The sequence below is a fragment of the Rutidosis leptorrhynchoides genome, chromosome 5, assembly GCF_046630445.1.
Source record: "Rutidosis leptorrhynchoides isolate AG116_Rl617_1_P2 chromosome 5, CSIRO_AGI_Rlap_v1, whole genome shotgun sequence".
In the NCBI taxonomy this organism is placed as follows: Eukaryota; Viridiplantae; Streptophyta; class Magnoliopsida; order Asterales; family Asteraceae; genus Rutidosis; species Rutidosis leptorrhynchoides.
In genome coordinates this window covers 40,543,361-40,561,615 of record NC_092337.1, presented here as the reverse complement: position 1 = coordinate 40,561,615, position 18,255 = coordinate 40,543,361, and the positions used below count along the sequence as shown (strand labels likewise).

General features: G+C 29.7%; 1 protein-coding gene across 1 annotated transcript; it reads left to right on the top strand.

The window, feature by feature from the left end:
• The first annotated feature begins 1,447 nt into the window (after window positions 1–1,447).
• LOC139848539 (uncharacterized) lies at window positions 1,448–11,444 on the top strand. The gene is made up of 6 exons (XM_071838267.1): window positions 1,448–2,171; window positions 2,285–2,536; window positions 2,660–3,027; window positions 4,911–5,003; window positions 5,287–5,360; window positions 10,769–11,444. The coding sequence occupies exons 1-6, from the start codon at window positions 1,448–1,450 to the stop codon at window positions 11,442–11,444; spliced, it is 2,187 nt and encodes a 728-aa protein (XP_071694368.1).
• Window positions 11,445–18,255: the final 6,811 nt, after the last annotated feature.

Here is an 18,255-nt window from a genome sequence, read left to right as displayed (position 1 = left end):
CATGTATTACCTCTTCAACCCTCTAACTCATATCATCGTTTGTGTCTTCTTCCTAGTACTGGCAACCGATTACGCTTATCATCTTCACCTATGTGCTCGGTTCTACTGCTGCATGTTACCTTGGGGACTAGAAGCTACATGTTAGCGTTAATATCGGCTACAATTACTACGTTTACCAATGACAGATTCAACACATATCAGGAAAACCAGCACTGTTAAAATATGAAAGTATAGCAATCTTAACTTGTAAAGTATTGGTGTTTCTATTATCTAACTTAAGTTGTTTAGTGCAGATTCATATTAGAGAGTTATGGACTGCAGTAGAATGGACATACATATTTTGGGCATATGGACTTATAATGGACTGGAGCTTTATGGACAAAAGAGTTTAGTGCTGTTATTTTAAAGATGATAAGAAGAGGGACTAGAGTGCAAATTACATATGACAGACTGGAGCATGCTTATAAAAGAGATCTATTTCCTTTAATTTATTCATTCAACTATTTTCATCAGAATTAACTCTCTCTCACAGATCGACATTCATCCTAAAAACCCTAATTTTGGTTTTTCGTATTCTCAGAGTAACATCTTGTAATTCTTGATAAATTCTTAGTATTACAACTGGTGTTGATAGTATTCCATCAGATTATTGTTCTTGTTCTTTGTGAGATTCTGTTTCTTTGGAGGTTAATAAGATTGATTTGGTTATTGTTTGATATCATTCAATTGTTCATCTATTAGATTCATAAATTTGTTCATGGTATCAAAGCTATCGATTGATACTTTGATCTTCTGTTGATTCGCCGGTTATTTTCTGGATTGAAACTCTAGGGTTTCGATTGGTGTTCTTCAAAATTAGTTCAGATTGTTTAAGATCTTGATTCTTTTGGGTTCGGCAAAGATGTGTGGTTGTTATTTGGGGTTGTTTCCACTGATTTCAGAACAAGTTGAAGATTAACTCTAATTTTTCAAATTGGGGTTTTGTGAAACTAGGGTTTGATTATCTTGGTTTCTCTTTGTTCTTGTTATTCCGCTGACTGTGAGTCTTCTTTCGTGTTTTCTTCTCTAAATTCTGGTAAGTCAACAAGTGAGATTGATTATCCTTGACCGGCTAACTTTGATTAGCTTGGAATCCTGTCACTGATCAATTTCATATACTTGACGACTTACGTTGTAAGAGTTGACTTGTTGGTGTTTATCACATGTACATATAACTCTTTTCTTTTTTATTGCTTTCTTTATTAAATATTACAGATATTGTGTTTTTTCTGTGTTGCAGGTGCTTGTGCTTGTTTCTTTTCTCTAGATATTCTTACTTATTAATTGTTTTCTTTAATTACTATATGTTTATTGCTTATGATTGTTCTTTCTTGTTTTTTTGTTTATTTTACATATTTTGCCTGTTTAAGTGTTATTTCTTTTTATTGCTATCTGCTAATTGTTAAATATGAGTGATCAGAGTGAAAGTGGTGACACTTTAATTAGCAAATTGGACTTTGGTGACCCTCTATACATGCATCCAAGTGATATTAGTAGTACTCCTCTTGTGAGTATTAAACTTTTGGGGACTGAGAACTATAGGGTATGGCAATGTGCAATGACACTTGCTCTAGAGACTAAAAATAAAATTGGCTTTATTGATAATACTTGTGAAAAATCTGAAACTGATGATACTTTGGCAAAACAGTGGGATAGGTGTAATTCTGTGGTTCTTTCATGGATTTTAGGTTCTTTATCTGAAGAAGTCTATTTGGGTCAAGTTTTTTCAAAAATTGCTTCTGATGTGTGGTTAGAATTAAAAGAGACATATGATAAGGTTGATAGTTCTGCCATTTTCAATCTTTATAAGAAGATAAATTCATTGACTCAGAATGGGTCATCTCTTTCTAAGTACTATCATAAAATAAATGCATACTGGAGACAATATGATGCCATGGTTAAATTACTTAATTGTACTTGTAATGCTGCTAAAGAACATGGTGATCATAAAAATTTGACTAAATTGTGGCAATTTTTAATGGGACTTGATGATACATATCAACATATAAGAAGTACTTTGTTAACCACTGATCCTCTTCCTACTGTTAAAAGTGCTTATGCAACCTTGTCTAGAGAAGAGTCTCATAGGGCATCTGTCTATTCTTCTACTAAACTCAGGCCACTGCTTTTATGTCCAAATCTTCTGCTAATAATAATAATGCTTCATCCAGTTCAACTTTTAATGGCCAAAGAAACAATAGGGGACCTAATCAAAATTTAAAATGTAATAAATGTAATAAAATAGGTCACACTATTGATAGATGCTTTGAAATAATAGGATATCCTCCTAGTTTTAATAGAAGGGTATCTAAAAATCCTACTATCAATAATTCTTGGTCTAACAACACTGGTGTTAAATCTTTTTCAAGTAATAATGCAGCAGTGGATACATCTGTTCAGAACACTACTCTTCCCTTTTCAGAAGAACAAATCTCTAAGTTGATGTCTTTGTTAAACAATGATAGCATTTTTGGAAACTTAAAGTCTAATATGGAAGGTATGAATGGAAATTTTATCAAAACTTCTTGGATTATAGACTCAGGTGCTAATCAACATTATATTACAAACAATAAAAATTTAAAAAACTTGGTTGATATTTCTAATTTGAGTTTGTTTGTAGAACACCCTAATGGAACCAAAGCTTATATTAAACAAATAGGTGATTATGCTATAAGTTCTCATATTACATTGTTTGATGTTCTTGTTGTGCCTGAGTATATGGTCAACTTGATGTCTGTTCATAGAGTTGCTAGAGATAGTAAGAAGTTTCTTGGTTTTGATGAACATTATTGCTATATACAGGACTTACCCAACCAGGGAATCATGGGAAAGACTCTGGGGATTGGTAGTGTGCATGGTGGACTGTATGTGTTAGATGATAAAACAAATTGTGGTAATGCAGCTACTTGTTTAAGTAGTTCTGTTTGTTATTTGTCTAAGTCTACTTGGCATAATAGGTTGGGACATCCTGCAGATCCTCTTCTGCAGGTTCTAAAAGGGACTTTACCCTTTAATAATGATCTTGTTGTTCCTTGTGACATTTGTCACAAAGCAAAACTGTCATACCCCGTCCTAATTCATCCGGACGAAGTCTTCAACAGTTGGTCCCATTGCGAGGTTCTGACCTCTATATGCCATGAACGACTCCATGTAATATGAGCAAATGCACAGCGAAAGATTTCTTTCATACCTGAGAATAAACATGCTTTAAAGTGTCAACCAAAAGGTTGGTGAGTTCATAAGTTTATCATAAAACAATAAAATTCATCATTTTGATAGACCACAAGATTTAAATGCTGCATGGTACAACCGAGCCCGAATCATATACCCACCTGTAATGTACATGCGATATCTTTTAAATACAGTACACATTTCTCGTGTACGAAATCCTTTTTCATAAATCTTAGTAACCGTACACATATCTCGTGCACAAAAATAACATACACATAACCTGTGTATAAAATCATTCTCTTGATACATAACATTCACTTTTCATTTCTTTCATAGCTTGGCTTGGTAACCGACCTTAACATATAATGCGCATCAATAATATCCCCAAAAACAGAACATCTCGTCTGTATAATATATAAACCTCGAAGTACTAAACACCACGCCCACTAGCTCTTCCGTCTAGTGAACATTCTGGGTGGGGGTATTAAACCCGGTAGTTACCTTTAAGATTCACATGAATTAGGGCCATACCCGATTCTAATTCTTAGGTTACCAAGCAATAATAATCAGGGGAAAAATATTCACAACAATTAGTGGCAATTATCAAGTCCACATAATTCAATAATAATCCGCAGAACTTCTGTCTGCATAATAATTCATTCGAGGAATGTTTTGCTTGTGTCTATCTCGTCAAACATTTATAAAAGCATTTCATGTATTCGCAGTTCAAAATGTATTTCAAAAGCATTTAATAAAGCAGTTGTAAAAGTAGCGCATGTATTCTCAGTCTCAAAAATGTAAAGAGTAAAAGGGAATCAAATGAACTCACGCATATAAATATTGTAAAACAGTTAATAAAGCATTTGCATGTATTCTCAGCCCAAAAATGTAAAGAGTAAAAGGGGCAAATGAACTCACCTAATGTATTTTGTAGTAAAAATACATATGACGACTTTGAACAAGTGTAGGGTTGGCCTCAGATTCACGAACCCTTTTGAAAGCTTTTCAAAAAAAGAATTCCCCATGACGGGACTCGAACCCGCGACCTCCCGTTCCCTAAACACCCGCCTAACCAAAGCTCCACCGATTTCATTTCTATTTTACTAAGTAACTTAAACGCTTATAACCTAAATGCATCTCCTTCTTCTTCATAATTTAAACCCAATTGAATTAAGTCCATCTAAAAACTAAATGGTCCAATTAATCAAGAAGCCCACCAAAAACTAAATTTAGTCCATTAAAAAATATTAGTAACCAGTAATCGGTCCAGGGAATAATCCACAAGCCCGAATTATTTTATGTTTTATTAGTTGCCACGTGAGTCACCATCTCTGCCTAAAGCATTCGGTTCTTTTATTTATTTTTATTTTTTTTAATAACCGAAAGAAACAGATAAAGATTTTCGCAGTTCATCTTGTTCATTACTGTATTTAAACAGATCGGAAGTGAGCTGCAGTAGTAGCAGTAAAATTCGTAGTAATAGGTTGAACTTGGAAATGGGTTTAGGTTTGTATCCGAAATAGACGACAAGAAGCAATAAACTGATGATATATTTTGTCGAGCTATACAAATCAAATGGGTTTAGTGAGGGGTGGGGTTCTCGGACTGGAATAGATATAAAAAAAAAACATACAGCTGAATGTGAAGTGGGTTTGGGTCGTAAAAAAAAAATTTATCAAGTTATGGTGGTTAACAAGCAGGAACAAATGGGTTCGAATTGTGGTGACGATAGTGGTTTGAAGGTGTCCGAAGATGGTGGGTTTATTCAAGCTGCATCAAGAAGAAGAACAAGAGTAGTGATCGAGTTGAATCCGTAAAATGGAAGATTGAAAGATACAAGTAGTATCCATGAAAACAGTTTACAATGGTGGTTGTCGAATGGTTGTAGCAGTGGCATACAATGAGCAACAATAGGTGATCGAATAGGAAGATAGAAGCAAGAAGATGATGCACTAAGTGGAGGTGTTGAGGGTGGTAGATTATGAAAACACCAACGTGGGATGAGAACTCATTGTTGGTATGAACTTTCGTCTGCAAGGTAGTGTGTAAGTGTGGTTTTTATCGTTGGCTTGACAGAATAACTCGCTAGATGATGGAAAGGTGATGGATGAAGGTTTGTCTTACGATGGTAGAGGTAGAGATGAAGGATGGTTTTGTTTCTTAAGAGCATGTGGTTATATGTATATAAAATTAGATGGTGGCTAATTGGAATCTTAAAAATAGAACGAGTAAATATATGTGGTGGGGTTTTTGTGAATGAAAAAGGGTGATGCATATCTCTTTCTATCATACAAGAAAGAAAGAAAGGAAACAGTAAAAAGATTTACAAGTGGTGATAATCTCTTGAATGTATTTTATATATATATATATATATATATATATATATATATATATATATATATATATATATATATATATATATATATATATATATATATATATATATATATATATATATATATATATATAAACTTATATAACATTTTATTTATAAATAGTTGTTCGTGAATTATCGGAACTGGTCGAATGTCAAATGCATCAATGTATACAGTTCCAAAATTTTTAAGACTCAATATTACAGACTTTTCATATCGTGTCGGAATCATATAAGATTAAGTTTAAATTTGATCGAAAATTTCTGGGTCGTCACAAAAACAGACCAGGGAGCCTTTCCCTCTTAGTGACCATAAAACTACAAGTTTAGGTGAATTAATTCATTTAGATTTGTGGGGTCCCTATAAGCTTGTGAGAAGAGGTGGATATAGGTTTTTCTTGACCATTGTGGATGATTACACAAGGGCAGTGTGGGTTTATCTCTTGAAACATAAGTATGAAAGCTGCTGAAAACATTGTTGATTTTATTCATTTGATTAAAACACAATTTGATAAAAAAGTTAAAGTTGTAAGAAGTGATAATGGGTCTGAGTTTATGAACAATTACTTGTCAAAATTTTTTAAAGATAATGGTTGAAAGGACCCGTCCTAATTCATCTGGATGAATACATTACATTTGGTTACATTGCGAGGTACTTGACCTCTATATGATACATTTTACAAACATTGCATTCGTTTTTAAAAGACAAACTTTCATTACATCGAAAGTCGACGGCATGCATACCATTTCAATAATATATCCAACTATAATTGACTTAATAATAATCTTGACGAACTCAACGACTCGAATGCAACGTCTTTTGAAATATGTCATGAATGGCTCCAAATAATATCTCTAAAATGAGCAAATACACAGCGGAAGATTTCTTTCATACCTGAGAATAAACATGCTTTCAAGTGTCAACCAAAAGGTTGGTGAGTTCATTAGTTTATCATAATCATTCATTTTCATCATTTTAATAGACCACAAGATTTCATTTTTCCATGAATATACATCTCATATCAGGCATTTCGCAAACTGCATAGAGATAAAAATCATTAATATGGATTGAACACCTGGTAACCGACCTTAACAAGATGCATATAGAATATCCCCATCATTCCGGGACTCTCATCGGATATGATAAATCGAAGTACTAAAGCATCCGTAACCCGGATGGGGCTTATTGGGCCCGATAGATCTATCTTTAGGATTCGCGTCAATTAGGGGCCATTTCCCTAATTCTTAGGCTACCAAGCTAAAAAGGGGCATATTCGGTTTGATAATCCAACCATAGAATGTAGTTTCGATTACTTGTGTCTATTTCGTAAAACATTTATAAAAGCAGCGCATGTATTCTCAGTCCCAAAAATATATATTGCAAAAGCATTTAAAAAGGGAGCAAATGAATCGCACTATAATGTATTTCGTAGTAAAAATACATATGATGGCAATGAACAAGTGCAAGGTTGGCCTCGGATTCACGAACCTATATCATTTATATATATATATATATATATATATATATATATATATATATATATATATATTAAAACATATAATGTAAATCTCATAAATTTATTTATTAATATGTATTATTTATATATATTTGTAGTTATTTAGGATTTACATTAAATTCTATTTAAAAAAAAACATATACTTGTTTTATATCTTAAATTATATGTTATATATATATATATATATATATATATATATATATATATATATATATATATATATATATATATATATATATATTTTAAAATGATTAATATCTATTCATTCAGTCATACATATATACATATACATATATACATATATATATACATATATACATATACATATATACATATATATATATATATATATATATATATATATATATATAGACATATATATATACATATATATATACATATATATATAGACATATATATATACATATATATATACATATATATATACATATACATACATATATATATATACATATATATATATATATATATATATATACATACATATATATATATATATATGTATGTATCTATACATATTTATTATTATGTTTGAGAATCAATAGTTTGTTACATGTAATTATTTATCTAGATAATGTTAATATATTTTTATATGTAATATTAATATAGTTATCATATATGTACTAAGTACATTTTATATACAAAATTATTTATTTGTAAAAAAAAAATGATAGTTTTGATTTTTAGTGAGTTACTAATAATAATAACGTTATTAATAATGATAATACTAATAATAGTAATGATATTGTTATTAACGATAATAATAATAATATTACTAATACTTATTTTGACTATAACAATAATGATAATAAAGGTAGTAATAATAATAATGTTAATACTAATAATGATAATAATAAGGATAGTAATATTATCAACAATAATGATATTAATATTAATATTTATCAATGATACTAATAATATAATAATAATAGTTTTTACTAATAATAATAATGATAATACATATAATCATAATGATAATGCTTAATAATAATATTAATAATAGTAATGATAACAATTAATAATAATAATAACAATAATAATACATATACTTAATAATAATAATAATAATAATAATAATAATAATAATAATAATAATAATAATAATAATAATAATAATAATAATAATAATAATAATAATAATAATAATAATAATAATAATAATAATGATAATAATGATAATAATGATAATAACAATAATAATAATAATAATAATAAGTAACTACCTAAAAATAGGCAAAAAAAAAAAAGAAACTAAACTGCCCGCGACGGGACTCGAACCCTCAACCTCCAGCTTAACCCGAATCACACTTAACCATGGCTCTGTTGCTTACTTATCTAATTTATAGTGTCACTTAAATCTATATATATCATTCTTTCTGTTTCTATCTCCTTCTCCTTCTTCCTTTCAGAAATCGAACGACCCTATTTCAGTTATAATAACAATGTTTTAGATTCCTAATTATATTTAAATCTATATCAAATTAATCGTTATCCAAAAAAATAAAAAATAAAAATAAAAAAAGAAAAGAAGCTGCTGCTTCGCGACTGCCCAAAAAAAATTGATTTTTCATTGTGTTAATGTTTAGACAAAAATTATAACACAAAACACTTTTCAAATCAATCCTAGAAACTGTTGGGATTGTTAATTTAACTTAAATCATCACGTAAAATTCGAATTTAATTGATGAACAATTGTTGACTTTTTGTTTCAAACACTTTGACTCGAAAATTAGGATTCGATATAATAAATTGGAGCATGAAAGTTTCCAGATAGTTTACATAAATGATTTCAAACACAACTACATTTTTAGATTTTGAAAATTCATTTGATTTCAAGCTATAGTTAATCCTTGTCAAGAACACCAAGAACTCGTTTCTTGATTTTAAAATTTGGACATATTTAGGTCAGGATTACAACATGAAATATGTTGTAAATCCTTCATAGAAACTTTATAGATCATCAATTTAAACTGAAACATCAAAACGAAATCAAATTTCTTCATTAACAAAACAGTTGACTTTTTAGTTTAAAGGTTTGACTTCAAAATTCAGAATTAATAGAAAGAATTGTGAATTGAAAACTTACAGATAGTCAGAATGGACGATTCCTAACACTAATACATTAGTAGATTTTGAGAATTGATAAAATTTCAAGATTTTTGAATATTGGAACCCAAACAGAGGAACGAGCTGTATAGACTTTTTACTTCTACTTCCCTTAATAAATTGAGGTAATGGATTACATAAAACGTGATGAATAATTGCAGTTAGAACATGAATTAGTTGTGGTTTGTTTTGATATGGTGATTCGTGGACAAGTCTTCACGAGATATATAGAAGGAAAACGAAAGAAAGAAAAAATAATAATTGGAAAACTGGATAAACAATCAGATAGTTCACGCGTATGTACTGTGATTATATAACATAATTTAGTCTTTAATATATATATATATATATATATATATATATATATATATATATATATATATATATATATATATATTTATTTATTTGTATTTATAATATCTGTATATAATTATATTTATATATCTGTTTTCATATATATATATATAATAACTAATCTTATTAATTAATACATATAACAATAATAATACTCTTAATAATAATAATAATAATAATAATAATAATAATAATAATAATAATAATAATAATAATAATAATAATAAAATTTATGATATTATAATGGTAATAATAATAATAATAATAATAATAATAATAATAATAATAATAATAATAATAATAACTATATAATTCATAACAATAATATTATTAATAATAATAATAATATTAATTATAATAATACTAATATTATTATTGATAATAATAATAATATTAGTAATAATAATACTATAACAATTTATACATCAAAATTTTCATATCTATGTGTTATGTATTGAAAATAATACTTATTAATATTACTGATTCTAATATTAATATTAATATTGATAATACTAATGAAAGTAATAATAATAATAATAACTGTAGTATAACAATTATATTTTTAATTTATAATTAAATTTAATATATTAATATTATATATTATTAATCATGTAATATTTAATGATTATTTATGATAACTTAATTTGAGTATTAATTTTTCATATATTTTAATATATACAACATTATACATATAATAATATTTATGTATGGAAATCATATATGTATTTATATATAGATTCTTTTTAATAACAACCTTTTATCTTGAATATAAATTGTTACTTATTTAAATCTGATGATTAAGTTTGTACTCAAATATTATATAAATTTATATTTATGTATATTTATACATTTTCATTTATAACAATTGTTCGTAAATCGTCGGGAACAGTCGAAGGTTAATTGAATGTATAATAACAGTTCAAAATTTTAAGATTCACTTAAATAGACTTTGCTCATCATGTTGAAACCATATATAATTAAGTTTAAATTTGGTCGGAAATTTTCGGGTCGTCACAGTGGTGTTATACATCAGACTTCTGTTGCATACACACCACAACAAAATGGAATTGTAGAGAGAAAACACTGACATTTATTAAATGTGGCAAGAGCACTTTTGTTTCAGGGGGGGGGTACCTTTATATATGTGGTCTTATTGTGTACTTACTGCTGTTCATTTGATCAACAGGACTCCCTCTTCTGTTTTGCTAGGTAAGTTTCCTTATGAAAAGGTTTATGGTGTGGCTCCTAGGCTTGGTCACTTAAGGGTGTTTGGATGTTTATGTTTTGCCACTAGACTTAATAATCATGATAAATTTAGTGCTAGATCAGAAAAATGTGCATTCATTGGATATTCAGATTGTCAAAAGGGCTATAAACTTTACAGTCTTGATTTAAAAACTGTTTTTATATCCAGAGATGTAAAGTTTTATGAAAATGTTTTTCCATTTAAAATGAGTTTACAAAAAGAAAGTGATGATTTGAATAATGTTACTCACTTAAACTTTTTTGAAACAGATATAACAAGTGATGGAGGGCTGTCATACATACCCAATGATGAAAATTTCTCATCTGTCCCTTCTGATAAAAGTGATGGCATTGTTAGTCCCACACTTGGTAGTATTAGTAAAACTACAACTCATTATGATACTGCACCAAGTGATACTACACCTGGTAGTTCTACTAAAGTTGCCAGTGTGGAAACTAACTATGTAACACATAAAGATACCTTGATCCATGAGGATACAAGTGATAATATAAATGATACTGAGGGTGATCCTAAGATTATTGAACCTAGTTATGATCTTAGAATATCTTCAAGACAGTCCTCTATTCCAAAAAAAAATTTGATGATTATGTTTTAAGTGGAAAAGTTAAGTATGGAATTGAAAAAGTATTAAATTATTCTAAGTTAACAAGTGATAATTTTTGTTTTACTGCTTCTTTGAACAAAACCATGGAACCAAAAACTTTTTATCAAGCTTCAACTGATCCAAACTGGACTGATGCAATGAATGCTGAAATGGAGGCATTGAATAGAAACCAAACTTGGATTTTAACTGACTTACCTCCTAATAGAAAGCCTATAGGAAGTAAATGGGTATATAAAATTAAATATAAGTCCACAGGAGAAATAGAGAGGTATAAGGCTAGGTTAGTTGCTAAGGGGTATAGTCAAACTGAAGGGGTAGATTATGATGAAACTTTCTCTCCTGTAGTAAAAATGGTGACTGTTAGAAGTGTTATTACCTTAGCTGTTAATCATGGTTGGAACTTATTTCAAATGGACATTAATAATGCCTTTCTTTATGATGATTTAGAAGAAGATGTATATATGACACCTCCTCAAGGTTTTTTTTGATAAAAATGAAACAAAAGTGTGTAAGTTAGTTAAATCTTTGTATGGGCTTAAGCAAGCTCCTAGGAAGTGGAATGAGAAGTTATGTGAATGTCTTTTTGAAATAGGTTTTGTTCAATCTAAGTGTGATTATTCCTTGTTTACTTTAACTAAAAATAATGTGTTTTTAGTCATGCTTGTATATGTTGATGACTTAGTGCTAACTGGAAATTCCATATCTGAAATTAATTCTGTGAAAGCTTTACTTGGTGCTAAATTTATGATAAAAGATCTTGGTAAACTTAAATTTTTTCTTGGAATTGAAGTTATTTATACTGATAAAGGAATATGTCTCTCTCAAAGGAAATATTGTCTGGAAGTATTGAGTGAATTTGGTCTTCTTGGGTAAAAACCAATAAACACTCCAATTGAAGTTAATGTAACTTCTTATAAAAATGGGAGTAATGAAACTGTTTTGAAAAATTTGTCTATATATCAAAAACTTGTTGGTAAATTGATTTACATAACTGTTACAAGACCAGATATTAGTTTTGATGTGCATGTACTTAGCCGATTCATGCATGCTCCCACACCTTCTCATTTAAAGTTAGCATTCAGAGTTCTCAAGTATCTAAAGAAGAACCCATGTAAAGGTGTACATTATATCAAAGGTATGGATTTAGAACTTACTGCCTTTGTGGATTCTGATTGGGGTAAAAATTTGTTATCTAGAAAATCTATTACAAGTTATTGTATTTTTCTGGGTTCTTGTTTAGTTAATTGGAAAAATAAAAAGCAGCCTACAGTTTCTAGATCCTCTGCTGAAGCAGAGTATAGAGCAATGGCTACTTTAACCTGTGAGTTAATGTGGTTAGTGAACTTATTGACTGAATTAAAAGTGACTAAACTTATTCCTGTAAAAATGTATTGTGATAATGTACCTGCTATGCAAATAGCAGCAAATCCAGTACATTATTAAAGGAGTAAACACTTTGATATTGATTGGCATATAGTTAGAGAAAAACTTAATAGTGGTTTTCTTAAAACTTTAAAAGTTAACTCTGATCTTAATAGTGCTGATATTTTCACTAAAGGTTTGTCTTTCAGTCAACATGATTTTTTAACAAGCAGGTTACAAATGTTTGATCCTTTTACAAGTTAAGATTGTGGGGGTGTGTTAAAATATGAAAGTATAGCAATCTTAACTTGTAAAGTATTGGTGTTTCTATTATCTAACTTAAGTTGTTTAGTGCAGATTCATATTAGAGAGTTATGGACTGCAGTAGAATGGACATACATATTTTGGGCTTATGGACTTATAATGGACTGGAGCTTTATGGACTAAAGAGTTTAGTGCTGTTATTTTAAAGATGATAAGAAGATGGACTAGAGTGCAAATTACAGATGACAGACTGGAGCATGCTTATAAAAGGGATCTATTTCCTTTAATTTATTCATTCAACTATTTTCATCAGAATTAACTCTCTCTCACAGATCGACATTCATCCTAAAAACCCTAATTTTGGTTTTTTGTATTCTCAGAGTTACATCTTGTAATTCTTGATAAATTCTTAGTATTACAACTGGTGTTGATAGTATTCTATCAGATTATTGTTCTTGTTCTTTGTGAGATTCTGTTTCTTTGGAGGTTAATAAGATTGATTTGGTTATTGTTTGATATCATTCAATTGTTCATCAGTTGGATTCATAAATTTGTTCAAGCACTAACACTAACCTGAAACTTTTGGGCCACACAATAACGGGCATTAGGAGATTCGAGCACATGTGTGAAGAAGATAACCGCAATTGGTAGCCAGTACCATGGGGAAGACTGTGACGACCCGGAAATTTCCGACCAAATTTAAACTTTAGTCTTTATATTATTCCGACACGATAAGCAAAGTTTGTTAAGTTAAATCTCAAGAATTTTAAACTGTGTTCATACATTCATTATAACCTCGACCAAATTCCGACGATTCACGAACCGTTATATATAAATAGATATGTATATGTATATATATATATTATAACTTGAGAATATTAATAAAGTATTAAACATATAATACTTTACACGAACGTATTTGTTTCAATATGATTTTCGACGAAATTAAAAAAAATTATATTAAATGATTGAATTATCAGAAATATTGAATTATGATTACAAGTCTCTGTTGAGAGGTCCACTATGATTTGAGAAAATCTATTCCTCTTAATGATATTCAGAATAATTTGTAAATCTATTTATAAATAAAAATAAAAAGTGTCATTTACGAAAGTTAGACAAAAGTTAGTGGAGAATTGGTTTCCATAATATTTTATTAATCTATTTTCAAACGTACAAAGACGTTTTCAATTTAAAAAGAACTTTATTATTAAAACGTATATAACTTTTATAAATATCTAGAATCACTTTTGACAACTCATTACTTAACCAATATAATAAATATAACGATATTTATATTTTATTTCATTAAATATATATAACGATTTAAATTAATATTATATATATTTATACGCGTATTATACATACATAGTTTTTATACTTTTACTATACTTTAACTTTACCTTTACTTTACTTTTACTTTACTTTAACTTTAATAATTCATAATTTAATAATTCACTTTAATAATTCATACTTTAATAATTCACACTTTAATAATTCACTTTAATAATTCACTTTAATAATTCATACTTTAATAATTCACTTTAATAATTCATACTTTAATAATTCAAAAATCTATTATAAATAGAATTCAATAGGTTTAATTATTTCATAGAAACTTGAAAATATATTTCTCTAAACTCTCTCAATCGATTTATATATTTGCTCTGTATTATTTCAAGATATTATTAGTATACATAAAATATTACGACGGAGTGCTGTCCAAGTGATTTCAAAATAGTTTTTTTGAATGAGTCGAAGCTAAGGAAATTATGGGTTATAGCTATGGAGGTGATGGGTATGGTTCATGGGTATGCTCGTGAGGTCAATCTAGTGTTTATCATCTCCGTTGCATCTACGTACTTTCCTGCAATATTGAATCTCAATATTGATACGTTCGTGAATCCGAGGCCAACCTTGCACTTGTTAAATTACGTTATATGTATTTTTACTACGAAATACAGTATTGTGAGTTTCATTTGCTCCCTTTTATATATATTTTTGGGACTGAGAATACATGCGCTGTTTTTATAAATGTTTTACGAAATAGGCACAAGTACTAAAACTAATTCTACGTGGGTTTAAACCAGAAATATACCCTTAGCTTGGTAACATTAAACTACTTGTCTATGTACGGTAGGCGTAAATCCTTAAGATAGATCTATTGGGCCTGACAAACCCCATCCTGACTATGGGATGCTTTAGTACTTCGAGGTTATTTTAAACACACCTGATCTGGTGTACTTCAGAGGGTAAAACATGAACGTTAAGGCTTGTTACCGGGTGCCTACAACTTATAGAATACTTTTATACACTTGCGAGTGTACATATATTTATAAACGGAAATCTTGTGGTCTATTAATATATTGAAATGATTGTTATGATAAACCTATGAACTCACCAACCTTTTGGTTGACACTTTAAAGCATGTTTATTCTCAGGTATTAAAGAAATCTTCCGCTGTGCATTAGCTCACTTTAAGGATATTACTTGGAGTCATTCATGGCATATTTTGAAAGACGTTGCATTCAAGTCATTGAATTCATCAAGATTATTATTAAGCCAATTATAGTTGGATGTATTATGAAATGGTGTGCATGCCGTCAACTTTCGTTGTAAAGAAAGTTTGTCTTTTAAAAACGAATGCAATGTTTGTAAAATGTATCATATAGAGGTCAAATACCTCGCGATGTAATCAACTATTATGAATCGTTTATAATGTATATGAACGGGTCCTTTCAGTTGGTATCAGAGCAGTGGTCTTAGCGAACCAGGTCTGCATTAGTGTGTCTAACTGATAGTCGTTTGGATGCATTAGTGAGTCTGGACTTCGACCGTGTCTGCATGTCAAAAGTTTTGCTCATCATTTTTGTCAGAAATTACCTGCTTATCATTCTTAGTCTAGACACATCTTATTGCATTGATTGCATGAATAGTGTATAGACAAAATTCATATCTTAGCGTATCTGCTAATTCATATCTTAGCGTATCTGTTACTGTAAACTTTGCCTGACATATTCCGTAAATTCCTCCGTAATCTACGAAACCTTTTACTCTATATAATTAGAATACCACCCGATAGCCGGAAAATCATTTCATATCGAAAAATTCTTTATTTAATCGTACGAAATGGAATTCGTCATTAGTTCAAGTCCCTCAGATTCTGAAATGGAATCCAACTCAAGTTCCGAAAGCAGTGTGACCGGAATGGATCAACCAATTAGTCATCATCTATTCTGGATGAATTGGGGATGGGTTCGTAGCCTCCTTAATCATTGGAGACAAGAAGAAGGTGATCCCTTCCATCCACCACATTGCCCTCTTGGCGAAGAACCTGAAGCACTTACCGGTGAGCCTATCCAAAACACCATTTTCCCTCTTATTTCTAGAGTATCTCGTCATGATTACATACTACACCAAATTCTAGATTTTATTTATCCGCTCGTCCGAACTGACAATCACCCCAGTGTAATAGAAGAAGTCAACGAACTTCGCGCTCGGGTAGTGGCTTTGGAGAATATGGTGCAAAGGTTACAAACACCAGCAGCATAAACAGTACCACCATCAGCAACACCAACAGTACCATCACCACCACCAACAACAACATCCACATCCCACACCGCAACATCACAATCTGTATCTCAAACATCAACGTCATACGCCCTGTAAATATCCAGGAATATCAACAACAACAAACGATGAAGTATTAATTCATAAACTTCATTGAAGAGATATCTCTGCGGCAGTTATGTAATCTCCAAAATCTTAGAGATTATTTAATTCTGACCATAAATCGGATGAGTGAACGGAGATGGTAGAGTAGAAACTTTGATCGAAAATGGTGTACGATTTACAAGCTAGAATTGTTTTACCAACAGCATCAACAGGACCGTAGCATCATCAACACAGTCAGTGCCGTCAGTATCGTCAGAATCAACAACACCTATAACATCACAAACTCTGTCAGTTCAAGAATCATTGTGGACATCATTACGAATCAACAGCAAATATATTGTATCAACGAGTTATGAAGTATTAACTCATTTCCAATCGAAAGATTTATATGTATATTTTATATGTATAAATTTTTAAACCATAATAAATCTTCCCGTACTAAGCTATTATGTGTGAATCTTAACTACTCAGTTAATTCATATTACAAATATGCAATGATGTACGTCCTTCGTCCGCAACTTAACCATCGTTAATTACAATCTCTGTCTCAATTCAATAAAATTCCAATTCATAATAAATCAAGTGTATTATTCGAATATATGTTTGATTTTACACTTTCATCATCGATGTACTCGAAACTTTTCAAATAACATCATTCGTACGTTGCGAAGTTCACAAGAATTTCACGAAAACCAACAAATAACAAAGTAATGATTCATAATTTCAATATTATTGAAGAAATACTTATGCAATTTATAAAGTTTTAGGGATTACTCAATTCTAGTTCCAACCATAAAACAAATGAGTTTAATTTAATATTAACTCATTAAATCTATATTACATCTAAAGAAAATATACACATATATTTTCATAAAGACTGTAATAAACTTCTTTTGTACAAAATATTAATTGTGAAAATTTTTTTAACTGGTAGGTAATACCCAAGAGATATATAAATTCACAATTAATATATTACATTTTTCGAAACTGATTCAGCAATCATCAACTATACTCCCTACTTTCACAACAATATCCATTCTTTCATATAAATCAAAACAATCATACTCATTCAAATTCAATTACATATTCTGATTTTGAAATCGCATAATTCAATTTGAAATATAACCAGTATCATCACTCTTAGATTCCTATATCTTTCAAAGCTATACTTTGACTTCAAAACTGTGTTAGAACATCATATGTACTAACGATTACAATATGTGCTCAAACCCTTCAAAATTCCTGAAGACACTTCAACTAAGGAACAATCGAGATGATGATCCAACCACATGTTACCCATAGTTATACACCTGAAAAACTCTCAAAACCCAAGTCATAGTTCAACACGTATCCGTGTTAGACCCTTTGGCATTTACTAGCTAAAATAACTTTTCAATTCCGTTTCAAAATAGACAGTTTTGTCACAGCTCCAGCAAGTCAACTTCGACTTCTCAATCAAAACAGTCTTATTATAACCTCGATAGATACGTTGCCCTTTCGC